The sequence below is a fragment of the Megalops cyprinoides genome, chromosome 16 (genome assembly GCF_013368585.1).
Source record: "Megalops cyprinoides isolate fMegCyp1 chromosome 16, fMegCyp1.pri, whole genome shotgun sequence".
Classification (NCBI taxonomy): domain Eukaryota; kingdom Metazoa; phylum Chordata; class Actinopteri; order Elopiformes; family Megalopidae; genus Megalops; species Megalops cyprinoides.
In genome coordinates, this window is record NC_050598.1 from 4,046,562 (window position 1) to 4,063,912 (window position 17,351).

Below are 17,351 nucleotides of genomic sequence, written 5' to 3' on the forward strand. Positions count from 1 at the left end.
AACTTCATCTCATATATCCATCTCAAATCTATAACTCACATATACAGACAGTTTACAAAGTGTGGTCGTTCTAGAGTGTATACTGTACTGTAAAATAGCTAAATACCTAATATTCATTGTAAAAATGTACTAAACCACACTAAAACGTAATGTGGCAAAAACTAAGCACATTGACCACAAACTTATTCAGAATGCTTTTTAATTTATTTTTTATTTTAGTCCACTTTCAAAACTGCAGGTTTTTTTCTTGTTTTATTACACTCAAGACACAGCCATGCACAATTCCAAAAATTCTATTGCTTCAACCACATTTAAAAATAGCTTATCGAAAACAAGTTTTTTTTCTGCCTTTCACACTGTTTTGTTCTTTTTTTTAAATAGAAAAGAAGTGAAAACAAAATCTGCCAAGGTTGTTTTTGTCAAGTTAAAATAATTTAGAAAGATTATCTTTTTTTTCTTAGCTTCTCTATATGTGCGTTTGGAGAGGAACTTCATGTTCATGTTAAGCTGACTGGTGAAGGTGTGGAGAAACGGGACCGCACAGGAGAACCTCAGGGCCTCAGGGAATGACGGTTGTGTGCCCCGCGGAGTGACCTCATTGGCCCACAGTAGACCACTCCTTGCATGTGAGTGGACTCCCTATCACAGTTCCGGAGGGCTAACTGCTCATATTACAGAAGGCTGCTCTCCTCTCCTAACACAAAGCCTACAGATGCTCCTGAACAAGGGGATCTGACAGTGCTTCTTATAAACTATAGAGTGGGGCAAAATGTCTCCAAATACAAACTTACCGCAGAGCTGTGTGACGCTTACAGCTGAAGTTGAGTCAACTCAACAGTCAAGTACAGTCGAGTCTTTGAAACAGGTACTAACTACATTTGTTCATATGAAAACTGTACTCTTACTCTTACACAGGAGTAGTAACCATCACGGAGTTACCTGTGAGCATGGAGCCATGGGTGGAGCGGGACTCATGTCCATGGCCTTGTGGTCCCTGGCCACTGCTGTGTGGCAGGGGTACGCACCAGCCCCAAATCAGGCCTGGAGGACTGCTGCAGACCTGTTGCAGTGGCGTTTGGGGCTGGTTGAGGTAGCTTCCAAGACGATGTGCTATCTCTCAGTGGATGGGTGCGCAAACCAAGCTCACTCATGAGTGACATGAGTGAACCCCACCTTTCGGGCTCACAAGGGCAGACCAGCAAGAACAAGCGTGAACAAGCGTAGAATGGCTGTATAGTGCGCAAACGCATAGGGCCAGATGTTGTGCGTTATTAAGTGAACTCCTGCATAACCGCTCTCAGTCCTCAGCTTGCACACATACCTGCGGAGAGGTTTTCAGCTGCTCTAAGGGTCCCTTCTACATTCAACTGACAAAACTGCTATCTAACTGAAGGAACAGATGTTACAGATTACAGGGCAATCTTTGTTTTAGAGAAGAACCAGCATTACCAATTGGTACAAACTGTGGATAAATATTAAAGACTTTGAGTTGTGGTCTTCCTTAATCCAATCCAGTAGTTTTGCCTTGCTATGGTGTTCACTCAAACTTCCATAAAAAAAAATTAGAAATTTAAAAATGACCGAATTTAAGCAGGTAACAACTTCAGCGCTCCTCTGTGACACATAAAATAAGGGTACAATCACAACAGGACACGTAATCACTTCTCAGTACCTTCGAATCTGAAATTAACCCTTAAAAAACAGTGACTCTTTAGATTTCCCAATGTAACCTCAAGGAACAACAAGCTACCCAGACAGAAAATTGTAACTCGAGTTCTTTGAAAAACAGCACCCCTTGTAAAAAGTTTATACATATTTAACAGAGAGAGATAGGCATATTCACAGGGCACGCACCCCTCATCCAGTCATGGAACTCACCAGTTTGAACACATGGCTTATAATAATGCACATAGGACCTCCTTTAAGATTCATGTGTTTCCTAGTTGGAAAAGAAAATGTTCATGGTTTTATCTCTTTGTAAGATCAACAGAAACCTATTCCACTGTATGCTGGCAAGAGGTACTTTGAGTGGACTTAGGAATTTTGTAGTTAGCAGTAAACATTAGCTTAGCTTAGGTGCAGTCCTGTCACATCCTTTTTAAATGCAGGACTAGCTTACCACACGCTGTACAATTATAACCTTCAGGTTTCTGTCTGTTGCCTTGATAACATATCATCTCTCAATAAAACAGGCAAAACTCTGAACTCTTTGAAAGGAGTTAGGCCACTTTAACACCCACACACAAACGCAAACACACAAACATGATGTCCATCAATCTCAGAACAGCAGATATGATCTGGTCCGTTATATGGAGCCACCAGGACATGGTCATGCAGTTAGATTGCAGGTCCAGAGTTGTCATGGTAACACGTTCAGCACTAGCGATCCACATTTTCTAACGAGTGTTTCGTGCGGTCTGGCTGTGGTTCACTCATAACTGATCCTGTGGCCTGAGAGGGTGGGGACGGAAGGAGGTTTTTTCCCATCGTCAGCTTTTCCCATTTCCTCTCTAGAATCATTTCCCGGATCCAGAGAACTTCTGGGAAATGAAAGTTTTTTTTCAGTCGTGTTAGTGGGCAGGGTTTTCAAAGCCAGCCTCCCAGTTCTGAAAGATGGTGTATTTCCAGAGCGCTTAGAAAGACTAAAGAGGGGTCCCGTCAGCACAACGACCCCCCTCACCTCCCACCCCGGGAGGTGAAACAGGTCCGAGCACTCCGGGTTGTCTCCGAGGACGGCTGTGGCCCTTCCCCTTAGCGACTGCTGTTCTTGATGGCCTCCTTTGCAGCCACAATTAGTGGAGTCAGGCTGGACAGGGGTTTGGCCAACTTCAGAAACGGGTGCTGGAAAGACCACAGAAAACGGCTGTAGTCTTGCAAGCAAATCAAATCATTGCCATGCTTTTGTAACTACTAATTGAGAGCCCCATTCACTGTAAATCTCTTTGAGGGCCAGGAAAACCTATGCATAAACATGATTCATTATGAATATGGTAATTATTATTGTAAGAATTGCACCATGGCCCTGAAAATGCAATTGAGTTGTGAGGTGTAGATCTTCGACCTTGAGATCCAGAGTACTCTGCTTTAACCACTACACCACCTCCTGTAGAGCAGTACATGAACACACTCCTCTGAGAGACCATGTTGTCTGATGTCACTACCCACACAGACCAGCAAGCTCACCTATATCCCTAGTGAAATTAGCCAATGTTTCACTGCTATGGGCTCCCACTCATCATCAGCTGATGGCACAAATGGGGATGGAACCCAGGCCTTGAGCCTGTACCGGCTGAATCACTCAGGAGCCCTTGTATGGTGTTTTTGACGCAGAGAGTCAGATCTACAGCCTTGTGCTCCACAGTGTACTGCTGTAACCACTGCACCACCACTGAAGCAGTGACAGGTGGGGGGTACCTGCAGAAGCTCCTTGGCCGAGCCCCTCCTGTCCACATCCATCTCCAGGCAACGGTTGAGGAAGTCACGGAACACAGTGGACAGCCTCTCGGGGTTCTGGAGTTCTGGTGTCCCGTTGGTAGCAATCAGGTACAGGGCCTTGCAGGGGTCAGAGGGTCAGAGGTCAGATCAAACTCAGCCACTCATTCCTCCCTCGTGTTCTTGGTTTTATGCAGGACAAAACCGTGCCAACCTCTAACACACATTTAATGACGCTCTTATCAACACTGACACATTTTCCTGCCTGAAATCACGGGTCCTGATAGGCTAGTAATTTTGAGCCCCATAATGTACATTTATCTGATGTGGTAGCGACACAGGCCTGATGCCCTGACAGTGCCACGACCACACACCACCACACATGACTGCACAGGGCAATCAGCTCTAAAAAACATTGTCATGGTCCACTGCATCTGCAAAATTACACACCGCCTCCTTGTGGTTAGAATCACAGCAACAAGATAAAGGGCAAATATTTTCTCAGGCCCCAGCATAACTTTTTAAGGACTGTTTGGAGTAGGAGGTGACCTATTGGGAAGCAGGCCGGGAGACCCTGGAAAGAGAGCGTGTGGCTGCTCTTACCCTGAGTGGGTTCTCGTTGAGGTAGGGGGGCTCCCCCTCCACCATCTCGATGGCCATGATGCCCAGTGACCAGATGTCCACCTTGGGGCCATAGGCCTTGCGGGTCACAACCTCGGGGGCCATCCAGTACGGGGTCCCCACCATGGTGCTCCGCTTGTTCTGTTCCGGGGTGATCTGGGCGCAGAAGCCAAAATCCGCTATGGAGGGGAGGGAGGAACACAAAGTCACCCATCGTCACTTCACAGGAGAGCGAATGACCTCTGCCAGATGTGGGCCTGTTACCACAGAGCCCTAAGGCTGCAAGCAATCAAGGATTTCCATACATAGACTAATCTTTAACCCTGTTATCACCAGCAGAGGGAAAAGAGTGGTGTTCTTATGAAACCAAATAGCAATGTCCTATTTATTTCATACACCCACCCACTGAAAGATTCCCATTGTTTTCCATGAAATACAGAAGTGAACATGTGACAAGCATTCTTACAGTCAATTAGTCTTCCATGGGCAACACCTTACAAAAGCCATCACAATAAGGCTGAAGCGTTAAACATAAGAAGTTGAGCTCTCTCCCCTCTCACTTACTCAGTTTAACAGACCCGTCCATTCCCAGAAGAATGTTGTCACTTTTGATGTCCCTGTGTATCACCTGGTTGGAGTGCAGGAAGTCCAGAGCCTGGAGACACTATGGGAGGCAAAATGGGTCATTTGGAAAATGCTCCCTTCATTGGTTGGCACTGTGCATCCAATTACTGCATTTAACAAAGTGGAGTTTGGCCAGGCCTTAAACAGCAGTGTGCACAGCAGCAGGCTCCACCCTCACAGGTGATCCATCACCAAAGCCCCGCCTCTAGCAGTGAACAAATGTAAAGCGGATGAAGTACAGTAGACTCCGCCCTTACAGCTGATCAGGCACCAAAGCCCTGCCCCTCCACAGATGGAAGATGTGTGGCCCTCATCGGTGAGCCTTACCTCTCTACAGACTGCGGCAATCTGGCCCTCGTCCATGCAGGTCTCGGTCACCACGTCTGTCAGGGAGCCTCCAGCCAGATACTCCATCACCACCCACAGCTCGTCCCCCACCAGGTAACTGAGGGGACAAAGAGGCGACACTTGCTCCAACTCTATGACATCACATGTACAGGTGTAAGTTCCACTGATATGCAAGACAGGGTACTCTCCATGTATAATGTAACTGTCCCCTGTATAACTGAAGTGTAATACTATCCATGTATTCTTAAGGAGTAGCAGTCCCCTTGTATAATTCAAGACTCAAGTACAGGACCAGCCCTCAATGACATTTCCAATTTGACACATGTGGGATCTAATATAGTTACATATCAATTAGGAAACTTGCTACTTAAGTTAAACACATCTGCTGGCTGCCTAGTTCTTCATAAGGGCCCATACTCCTGGGTGAGCCTATGGGCATATGAGAGGCTGACTCAGACAGTGTGCTAGATTTATGGATGCAAAGGCATGTGCACTATATTACAGTCAGGCAGCATCAAAAAAGAATCCTCTAGTTAGCAGTTAAATATATTTAATAGGCCATCAGCTATTAAAATGCCTGCTTGTGACATTGTAAGAGCTGATGTAATGGGTACATTGCTCTTTGGACAGAAAGAAATATTTGTCTTGGCCAAGCAAATGTTTATCCAAATCACGATCATGTGCATGATAGTGCTGCACAGTAAATGCTTTCATCTTTGCATTTTTGGCAGTACTTTAATTCAATTTCCCACTGCCAGCACACCCCTCTAGAGAGGTGTCTCTTTGGCAGGACATTTAGGGTCCACCATGTCATATCCTGCAGCTGTGATAGACACACCTGTCCAGGTAGTTGACGATGTTGGAGTTCTTGTTTTCCCTCATCACCAGGATCTCATTGATGATGAGCTCCTTCTTGGGCTGCTGCTGCAGGTTCATCTGCTTTATGGCCACCTGAAGAGCAGATGAATCAGGGTGAGCATAATCACTACCCCCAAGAACTGACCCTAGATCAGTTTGGGCTTTCTGCTAAAGGCATTCTGAGGTTGGGATAAGAGAGTTGATCCTGCATCAGTAGTAGGGGAACTATTTGAGACACTATTTGGCTTTCTTTCAATGAAAGCCACCATTTGAGCATAGATGTAATTACTCTCAATTATGTTGTGCTTTTTGCCAAAAATGTTTCAATGTTTCAGTCACGATTCAGCTTTGTTTGGTTGAAAGCTTCCATTTCAACCAATGCAATGTCCCCAGGCACTGACTTTGGATCAGTTTGTGCTTTTTCCCAAAACCTTTTAAGGTTAGAGTTATGCTAACCATACACTAGAAGCTGTAGCGGAGGGTGCTGCTGCCCCAGGCCTACGGTTCTTCCAGTTCCACCTTGGGCCCAATCAGCCTGACTGAACATGCATTTTTGTTGTTTAGTTTATTATTTAGAATAAAGTTTGTTTGTGTGTCTTGATTGCCGCAAAAAAATAAAAAGTCAGACTGAGGGCGTAATGGTTTCGACCGACCTCTAGTTAAGTCGCTGCAATATTTATTTTGAATGAGCAGAGACACAATAAAGTTACAAAAAACTATTCGCTGTCCAGTATCCTTGTGTAAGTGTACAAACAGAAAAATTACGCCCTTCGTTCGAGTCCCAAAGTAGGAACTAGAAGATAGCCAACTGTCTTGTTTTATTTCCCATCACTGTCACTGCTGATGGAACCGCGCTATTTAGCTATTTTGAATGAGCAGAGACACAACAGAGTTACAGAAAACTTTATTTGCTGTCCAGTATCCTTGTGTATGTGTACAAACAGAAAAATTACGCCCTCTGTTCGAGTCCCAAAGTAGGAACTAGGCGAACACTGGCTGTCTTGTTTTATTTCCCATCGCCGTCACTGCTGACGGAGCCGCAGTAATTAAAAATGGTCTCACGCAATGAGGGGTGCTGAAATAGCTGGATATGTTATATGCACCCCGTAATGACTTGGAACAAGCTCTGCTTAATTAACATAAATGCACTGCATAAACAGCGCTCACCATTTTATAATGAGACTCACGCAAGCTATATGCAAGATAAATTCACAGACATTCCATAGAACAATTCACATAAGAAATCATCATGCTTTGCTGTTTCCTGCTTGATGCTGAGAGAACTCACCTGTTGGTTGTTGACAATATCCACGTCAATATTTGCATCAGCCAAGACTAAAAACTTATGATAATATTAAACATGGTTGATTTTATCAGAACGTCAAGACGAGAAAAAGACTGACTTAAAACAGCTCTGATTAACACCTTACACCAAAAGATCGAGATCATGGGAGCACGCCACAACTCTACCAAAACTCTCATGATTTTATTCCGACATTGGAAATTTGTTCGCAACAGTGAAATCGCTTGAAAGTCTTTGGTGTAAGCCCAGCATAACTCAGCTGATCCTGGGTCAGTGCTTGACAAGCTGTTTCAGTTTGAGCTTCCAGTTCTGATGCCATGATGAGCAGCTTATGAGACCTCTCTCCCCGTGCATCACCCATAACCAAATCCTTTTCTCCTTTTTTGTGGAATTCGGCTCATTTCCCAATGAGCAAAATTCAATGCCAAAGCTCAATCAATCAATCAAATATCTGTTATCACACAGTTTTACACTGGGAATTCTTACAAAGAGCTGAAAAAGGAGCATAGTGAATTTTCCAGAGGGAATGAAAAAAAACAGGGTCAATTGGGAAAAAACTGGAAACTGGCTGCAGGAAAGGTGGTCAAGAGACTCCTGGAAAATTCCGTGTCTCTCTAATTTCAGGAGGTTCTTTGGCTGAAACCTCATGAGTAAGTATCTCGGGACAGTGTGAGACTGAGGGAAGAGTGGGGGGAGAGGCTCTGTTGGTTGGTCCTGTCTATGGGCGTCTGCCAAGCGAAAGCTCACCTCCTGTCCTGTAGCAATGTCAATGGCAGTGTACACAGTCCCAGAGGCTCTGGAGGAAGAGATGAAGAGTGGCATCAATCATTCCCGCTGTGCTGCTGCCAGGGCGTTTCTGATTGGTGGCACACACTTTCACTCACACACACACACACAATAGCAACCAACGATACAACACAAGTAGCTTGGCAATATTGGTGTGACCCAGGTGTATGGTTGGGCCAACACAACATTTCAGCCGATGACCAGGATTAGATCGAGACGGCAACTATCGGTGAAAGAACACCAAACCATTTCAATTCATACATGCAAGCTGCAGATGTCTTTGGTCAAAACACAGCTACAACAGACAAAAGCCACTGAGGTAATGCTCAGTATGACATAATAGTGAAGTGATGATTTCTAAAGTTAAGTGCATTTTCCCAGGACATGATTTTTTAAAGGTTTTTAAAGAGCATACACAATAACTGTAAAACAAAAATTTTATGTGATGAAAAAAAAAATTTTATTTACTTTTGCATTTGCTGGAAATGTCACTGCTTTATCTCTGAACTAAAAAAGCAATGGAGGACAAGCCCAGAACCTACACAGAGCCCCAGCAGACCAGCCTGGTCATTAGGTGGCAGTGTTGCCCAGCATATGAATTCCCCAAACTTGCAGTTTAAAAAGGTTTGGCATTGAGAGAGACTGTTGTTTCCTGTTTATGTGATGACTAGACATAGGCTGGCTTCCAAAAGTGCTAAACTGCTCTGCTACATTCCTACATCCTCACATCCTCCATGACTCAGAAATCAATGACTGGTCGCCATCTTAAGGACTGTTCCAATTCCGTAGGAGACATATGACGGAAGCCAGACATTTCCCTGTTTCTCCTCTCTGGTGGAGGATGCACACATGTTCTCATGCAAAAGAGCTTTTAAAGGATTGTGACATAACTAATGCCCCCGCTCACATTTGCGGGATTAAGAGGGAGAGGACTCATGCAAGGTCATACAAAATTTACTGATTGGCTCTGGCTCAGATGACTGGATTTGGCTATAGCCGATTGGCTCTGACTGCAGCTGACTGGATCTAACTGCAGCTGATTGGCTCTGGCTGCAGCTGATTGGCTCTGGCTGTAGCCGATTGGTTCTGGCTGATTGGCTCTGGATCAGATGACTGGCTCTGGCTGCAGCTGACTGGCTCTGTCTCAGCTGATCAGCTGAGTACTGCATGTCTGCAGTCTGTGACATCTGCAGGACCCAGAGCTCCAGGTGTGCCTGACCCCAGGCTGATTGGACCACAGTGAGTGGATGGGTTGTGTACCAGCACTACTAAATTCACTTTCAGCTCACCAAGGGTAGCATGACTGGGAACTGAGCTAAAGCCCACAACGTGTCAGTGAACTGGGCCTAAGCCTACAGCATGTCAGTAAACTGTGTCTAAACCCATTGGATCTCAGTAAACTGGATCCAAGCCCACACCATCAGTGAACTGGGTCTACACCCACAGCTAGTGGGTGAACTGGATCTAACCATCCAGCACATCAGTGAACTGGGTCTAAGCCCAGATCCTAGAAATGAATTCTTTTTCCCTGTCGCTTTCCAAAAAATGTGCTCTTGGGTTGAAACAATCCCTGCCTGCAGAGTAGCTCTGAAGGTTCGCATACAATCAAGACAACAACAACTGAGTGGCAGGCATTTCATAAACATGCCAACTTATTAAGATATAATATTTTGGTCCGATGGGAAACAGAGGCCCTCTTTTGAGAACATGGAGAGCGGCTCTAAGAGAATCTCTAAAAATGCCTCTGCATTCCAAGGAAGAGCTCGCTCTTTGCCTTGGATCACGCAGTGGGCTTCTGTAGGCCTTTGAAGCTCAGCTGGATAGCGCTCAGAAGGACATGGATCGCAGATCTGATAATCCCAGCGCCAGGGCTTCGGATCTTACGCACCCGGCGCTGGTGTCACGGCTCTATCGGAAAACTCAAACCAGACCCCCGCTCTCCCCCAGCAGCCCACATTCCTCCTGCCTCGCCTCATTCTTGGATAAAGGTTTCATTTCCTCTCTACCCCCTTCTCTTCTCTCTCGCTTTTCTTTGCCTCTGTCCCTCTTGATCTCTCGGTCCCTTCGGTTCTTCATCTCTCTCTCTCTCTCTCTCTCTCTCTCTCTCTCTCCCCCTCCCTCCCTCCCTCCCTCCCTCCCTCTATCTACCTCCATCTCTCTCTCTCCTTCTCTCAGCAGTAGTATGTCAGAGTGTGCAAACATACCCTTGTCCTATTTTCTCGAAACGTGTGTACTTCTTTTTCGGGTCCCCCACACTCACAATGCTTCCTGGAAAAGAGGATAGAGTGGTACTGCTGGGTTAGAATGTCCCTGCACAGTCTGTACAGCTCAGCATCACTGAATCTGCACAGCTTCACCAAGTCTATACAGCACAGCCTCACTGGGTCTGTAAAGCACAGCCTGAGTCTGTACAGCACAGCTTGACTGGGTCTGTAAAGCACAGCCTCACTGAGTCTGTATAGCACAGCTTCACTGGGTCTGTAAAGAAGGGCTGCCCCCGACCAAAGATTTTCCTAGTGGACTCGTAGTCGTTAGTTCAAGCCATTAGTCGACTAGTCATCACACGTTTATGATAGTAATTTAATTATTTAAATATAAATTTTTTGGGGCATCAGAAAATGGTTTGAGTTTCAGGGCTGAGAATGTTAAAAAAGAATGTTATAAGTAACATTGTTAACACTGTGCTACATTATAGAGAAATACAAAACCGTAACAATAATGACCCTTTAAAATATAAATTTTACAAGTGCGCGTACAAAGCGGGCCACCTGTTAATGACAATGCTAATGGTAAAAGCGGTAATGATTCTGAATGTGTCGGAACAACCAGCAAGGAGACTGAACATTTTCCTAATTTATTTCACACAACTTATGAACTTGTAACACCAACACAATAACTTATAAAACAAATGATAAATAAAAAACAGCCTTTTGTTAAAAAAGTGTCAGCCGCGAAGATGAAGTTGAGGATGGGGAGTCATCTTCACAGTATAGTGGATGCGCTTATAGAGGGAAATGCACATGAAGTTAACCCTTTCGCACGTAGCTTATTTTTATGCTATATAGCGTGCGTATTATGTTACATGGTTCTTTATGTTTTATGTTTTACGTTATGATCGTTAGCGTTATTAAGCTTCTCATAGATTTCAGTTAACATTTGCTATATTTTTTAACGTTAATTGCTGTTTCCTCAAAGCTAAAATTAGCTAGAATTTTTCCAATCTAGTGTTCCAATCGCACTGGTTTTAGTATATGAGCTAAACAGCATATCACACCGGTGTACCGTATGCGTGAAAGGTTTTAAAAATGCAGTAAGTGAGATAATTTAGCTTCCCCAGTCCCCATGAACACTTGGATAAGCCTAATAGCGCATATGACAATATATTTATTTAGCTGCATATGGCCTTAACTTTGCAATTAGTTTGCAGAGTTTGTGTCACCTTCTTGGGGTTGTCCTTTACACACTCAAAATGATCCCACACTTTGGATGATTTCCTGCCCGACAAGGCGCAGCTCCCAAACGGAGTTTGAGGGGGGTTTTTCCCGCAACTAACTGACCAATGAAAATTTGGTCGACCAAGACTCTTCTCATCGACTAATGGTTTGGTCGACTATTAGGGGGCAGCTCTACTATAAAGCACAGCTTCACTGAGTCTGTACAGCACACCTTCACTGGGTCTGTGCATCACACCTTCACTGGGTCTGTACAGCACAGCTTCACTGGGTCTGTGCATCACACCTTCACTGGGTCTGTACAGCACAGCTTCACTGGGTCTGTATGGCACAGCTTCACTAGGTCTGTCTGACACGTGCCCTGGAGATTAATGACAGGCACGCAGACATACTCAGCCGCTCCAGGATCTCCTCGTCGGTCATCTTAGACTTCTTCTTCTGGCGGTCGGTGTGTCGATACAGGGCGCTGGACACGTTCTCTTCAGGCAGTGATTCAGGAGGGGTGGTCACCTCCTTCACAGGCGCGAGGGGTGTGGCCGGCTCAATCACTGAGCGAGTGTAGATCTACGTGGGGCGGAGCATGAGTCAAACAAACCCCTGCCACAGACTTGAGTGTCTAACAGGCCTCACTTTTCAAACCCCCAAAATCTCATTTCTACCACTGTGAAATTTAAAAAGGTATATATTTGGCACAATAATAAATAGCACTGTTAACAAAGTATATTATACATTACACATGCTTATGCTAACACATCACATTATTGACATTTAAAAGATGCTCTTACCCACAGAAACTTAAATAGGTTACAGCTATTAAATGTTATCTATTTATACAGCTGGATATTTACTGAGGCAAAGCTGGGTTAGGTACCTTGCCTAACTGTACAGCAGCAATGCCTCAGTACCAGCAACCTTTCAGTTCCAGGCCCTGCACCTTACTACTATGCTAAACTGCCACCCAACAATACTAATATAATACTAATTACTTAGTACATTTGCTATATAAGACTGTTACTGAAATTATTGGTACTGTATATGCTACATCTCTACAATACATTATGAAAGTACTGATTATTTGTCATGCAATACTCCTCTGGACTCCTCAGCAATTTCTGAGAGATGGCAAATTTCTCCATACAGATTTAGTGTGCTCCGGTCGTGGTGCGATAACTGGGGGCAGCTCATTGTCATCATCATCATCTTCATCCTCATCCTCATCCTCCTCTTCCTCCTCTGACACAGGGGGTGCCAGCGGTGGCTCAGATGCTGTCTTTGCTCCCTGCAGGGAGAGAATGACACGGCATCAGTGTCCCTGTGGTACAGTTTTGTGGGACATTGAATCATTGAATTGAAATAGCATTCCTGGGGGGTCTGGGTTTCCCTTCCATACAAAAAATGTTTCAGTTTCAAAGACACACACTACAGAATGTTGCCAGAGTAATGATGCTGATCAGGCCTGTGTGTGTTGTGTGCATGTAGCCATCTCTTTGAGATACTGTGTGCACTGCATTAACTGTGAGCGCTAGAAGCTGGTTGCAGGTGGCCAAAATGTGATTCTTGCTCCCCCCGTTCAACCAGTGGTCAAGCAAGCAGCGGCAGTAGGGTGGCAGAAAAGCCCTTCCCCATCATCGGGGCACCTATCTCCACTGTTCGCACACACGGACACTGAACCTGTACACGTTTCACAAAACAGTAAGACTGGGATTGAAGCTACCCTAACAGATTGAGAGACTCAAAGCTGAGACTGACACAGAACTAACTGTCTAGGAGACTCAAAATTGACAATGGCATGGCATTAACAGTCTGGAAGACTCAAAGCTGAAACTGACACAGTACTAACTGTCTGGGAGACTCAAAGCTGGAGCTGAAATCTCTGGGAGACTCAAAGCTGAAACCGACACTCAAAGGTGTGACTGAAACTGATATTTCACTAACAGCCAGGAAGACTTGAGAAAAGAAGGGATGAAAAGCAAAACAAAGTCATTTTCCTTATGATTTCACATTATTTTCCCCATTACCACATACTGTATAAGTCGAAACACTGCAGTTCTTTCATGATGACATGGAGCACATTTACAAACAACTTGCTTGGTTCCAAAAAACTACCCCGGGTAGACAGCAAATTGGATCATTTTATAAATATTTGCCATCTCATCTGCTGAGATGACAAATATTTATAAAATGAGAACATTTGATAGCATTTTATCCCGTTTTGTGTGTGTATGTGTGTGTGTGTGTGTGTGTGTGTGTGTGTGTGTGTGTGTGTGTGTGTGTGTGTGTGTGTGTGTGTGTGTGTGTGTGTGTGATGGTGGTGGTGGTGGTGGTGGTGGGGGGGGGGGCAAGGTAAGGTGTACTAGACAAGGAAAAGGCTAAGAATCCTACAGATATATAATCTATCCTATCTGAAATGTCTGGATTCTAGTCTACACTTTTTATTGCTTCATACTTCTCATAAAATAATGTAACAAGAATCTAAATATCAAGCAATCAGAATATCAAGAGTAAATAATTTATTTACGCAAAACCCAAGAACCTATCTGAATTTTAATGGGATACGCAAGTGGGAATATGCTGATTCCGCTGTACTGAATCATGGGTAAACCATATCATACGATTCAGCTTTGGAGTGTGACACTTTTATTAGAATCTTCTGCAGAGTCGATGGCATTGCGCTGTGATGTCCATTCAGAGCATGGCTTTCATCTCTCTATATGCGCTTTGTGCTCAGGACATGTACAGATCAGGTGTGTGAGCTGCACCTGAGTGTCAACCTCTCCCCCCCTGCCCAGGGGCAGCGCCAGAGATTTTCTTTTGCTGGTGCTATGGTGTTGCTTGACTTTTCAGCGTGGGTGCTCTGAAATTTAGGGGTTCTCATTAATGTGCTGGTCATCACAGTTTAATTTCTACTGCAACACCCCCAACACACGTACACACACGCGCGCACATTGTGGCCTCCTGGAACAACACTCTGCTCCCAAGAACACCATCATGGCCTCCTGGAACACCAACCTAGCCCCCAGAACACTACCTGAGCTGCTCCTGCATGTCAGACAGGTCCAGGGACAACACTGCAGCATCCTGTGCTCCAGATTGGCCCACAGGCCCAGAGGCTCTCATTCACTCTGCTATATTTAGAGGGGTGCATCCAAAACCTATGGGTTTTCCTGCATAATTCAGCCACGGCTGGGCAAAGGGAACTACTGCCTCACCATCTTCTGGAACCTGCTGGAGCGGAGGGGTTAATCTGGACCCTGGCAGGGTCAGCTCCTCTTTAGCGACACCATTACCTCAGCCAGGAGGCACCTCAGCAATCTTGGGCCCTTCTCAACAGGACCTACCCAGACACTGTCCTGATTGGATAAGAAGCCCTTCAAAGCTGTCCCAATTGTATAGGAAGCCCCGAGGAGCGATCCAGATTGGATAGGAAGCCCTGAGAGGTTGTCCTGATTGAATAGTAAGCCCTGAGGAGCTGTCCCAATTGGGTAATAAACCTAGAGAGAACGTTAGTGTTCTGAACAGGCAAGCACAGGCTGCAAAGGGGTCCTTATTTCATTTTCACAAATGTGAAGCAGTTGAGATGATACCTTGTCAAACAACTTGCTGCTGTGGGGGGGGGGGGGGGGGGGGGGCGCAGACAGGAGGCTTTTCTGAATGAGGAGATTCAGAGTGGGAACACATAACACACACACTCTAAAGGACCGCGGGGGGCTTTAACCGCAACCGCAACCCCTTAGCGCTAGCACGCGATCCTCCGCTAATATTCACCCTCTGTGCACAAAAGAGCTTTCTTCATTACCCTGGCATCCTCCAGCAAAGGATTCATTTCACAGTAGAAGAAACGTCTCTGGCAGTTTATCTTTTTTATCCTTCAACATCTGTCTTTTCATACTGTGGCGTGCAAATGATTCAAACACAAGAACTGAAAATATTTGGACAATATTTTTCACAAATCATGTGAATCGTGAAATTCTCTGTCTGAGGTTTGGAAATGAACAAGATCTACAACCATATGCTTGGGACCACTCACTGACTTTTGTGAAATAGTTATGTGCTTCAGGATATGAACCTGAAATATGGTTAAAGATTTAGGAAGTACATGCGTTTTAATGCCAATCGCTCTGTCACAGTTGCTGCTTCCAAGCTGCTTGATACAGAGTTTGGTGATGGCTAACAGTGACGCACTAATGCTAACATGTTTTACTAAGAATCTCTACAGGGAATTTAATATATAGGCTCTTATGCTGTCATCCACAATGATACCAACCACTAATCAGCCAAATGCAACATCGTTAATACTGTGTTTCCACATCCTTTCCACAAAGCTATATCGGAAGAACAGAAATATACAGTGTGCACTGAAACTCATTCCCCCTTCTGAACAGACCTCTAATGTAAAGTTCATACAACTAGAACTGAGAGGCTTTTCTCCATGGTTTTAGCAGTTAAGGAATGATATGACACCGACAGTGATATTGGACAGTACAAATGTAGTAACTCAAATTCTGATCAACTGGAATATCCCTGCCCACCAGTCACTGTCTATACTGCATGGTGGGATATCTCTCTGTCCTGTCAGGTGCTTATGGGATATCACTCTAGAGAGATGTCACGTACACCCAACAGTACAAAGAGATAACCCATAGACACCCAACAGCATAGAGAGATAACCCATAGATACTCAATACTACAGAGCACGTCCTCAGACCATAACATGACGACATGAATGAATATGCTATTTGGCTGGTCTTTTCTAAGTAAGTAAGGCAAAAAAAGATTAATCTTGCAGTTTGCAATTTTTTATCACTCTCAGTTTTATTACCGTTTTAAACATTGCCAAAATAACATTTTAAGCAAGGGTATGTCAAAGTAAACAACCGTAAATGTCAAGAAAAAATTATCTGGACTTTCTTTGGCAAATGAAAGCTAAATGATCCAGTTCTAATGCGAATTCCTGTTCATTAATGTAACCTTGGCTTAACTGTCTTGGAAAGCCTCCCGCCTCTCAAAGTGTCAGAGAACCATGACGATAAAGAATATAAAGCATAACGAGGGTAAAAGTCTTCATTACAAACCGTAATTTTAGCCATTTCCACTCAATGAATCTCATGCACCGCGATCACAATTTACATGGCCAGCTCTCACTTGGACCCAACAACTGAGAATTCTCACAAAACATGCTCCTCCACAAAACAATTTTATACCGAAGTAAAAATCTTTCAAGCAAGTTTACAGAACTGATTCCAGCATCTAAGCCAGTGAACTGTCTACTAAACATGCCTTGTGAAAATACTTGTTTAAACAAAAAAATAGTATGCTCCATATTACCACTCCAAAAAATAAATACTGTACTAATATTACTACCTCTCACCTGTATCTCCTAGAATTGTGGGCAGCCTGGAGTGGCAGATTTCCTCTCTGTGATACTTGCAGTAAAATTTCTGCTCCCTGTCTAGCTGGCTTGCAGCGATCACAGCACTCTAAGTGATACTATGATGGGGCTGATCGCCTCTGCTTGGGGTAAGGGGATTACTGGCACTTCGGTTTTCAGCAGTGAAAGAATGTTTGGTACAAAGCTGGCACCTTTCTCCTACAGACTTGATGTACTTCCATGATGCTGAAATCCAGTCTGGAAAGAGGCACAGATTACTTTGTTTTTTAATTATTACAATTTTTCCCAAAGCAACATCACAAGATTATTATTATCATTATTACTATTATTATTACATATCAAAAGTACTTGAACTTTAGCGCACACATTTAGTGCATTTCTTCATTAGTAGTTTAGTTATCTTTTTTCTTATGACTAGCCTGCCAACATTTTAACCAATGAAAGAAACCATTTTGAAAGAAATAAATGGCTATAGTTTGGAGGGGTTACAATTAATATAGAACAAGTAGCTGATCAGAGCCGACAAGGCCAATTCTGT

At 44.3% G+C, this 17,351-nt stretch overlaps 1 protein-coding gene across 1 annotated transcript in view; it reads right to left on the reverse strand.

Moving 5' to 3' along the window:
* Positions 1 to 224: 224 nt before the first annotated feature.
* The window catches only part of LOC118790844 (serine/threonine-protein kinase PAK 3-like), a 35,552-nt gene continuing 18,425 nt past the window's right edge, over positions 225 to 17,351 (reverse strand). The window contains exons 6-15 of the mRNA XM_036547937.1: positions 12,563 to 12,703; positions 11,817 to 11,988; positions 10,177 to 10,240; positions 7,934 to 7,982; positions 5,864 to 5,976; positions 5,005 to 5,122; positions 4,618 to 4,717; positions 4,036 to 4,232; positions 3,415 to 3,552; positions 225 to 2,841 (exon numbers count right to left, since the gene is read on the reverse strand). Of these exons, the coding sequence (XP_036403830.1) occupies positions 2,752 to 2,841; positions 3,415 to 3,552; positions 4,036 to 4,232; positions 4,618 to 4,717; positions 5,005 to 5,122; positions 5,864 to 5,976; positions 7,934 to 7,982; positions 10,177 to 10,240; positions 11,817 to 11,988; positions 12,563 to 12,703 (1,182 nt within the window). The 3' untranslated portion in view covers positions 225 to 2,751. The remainder of the gene's footprint in view (positions 2,842 to 3,414; positions 3,553 to 4,035; positions 4,233 to 4,617; positions 4,718 to 5,004; positions 5,123 to 5,863; positions 5,977 to 7,933; positions 7,983 to 10,176; positions 10,241 to 11,816; positions 11,989 to 12,562; positions 12,704 to 17,351) is intronic.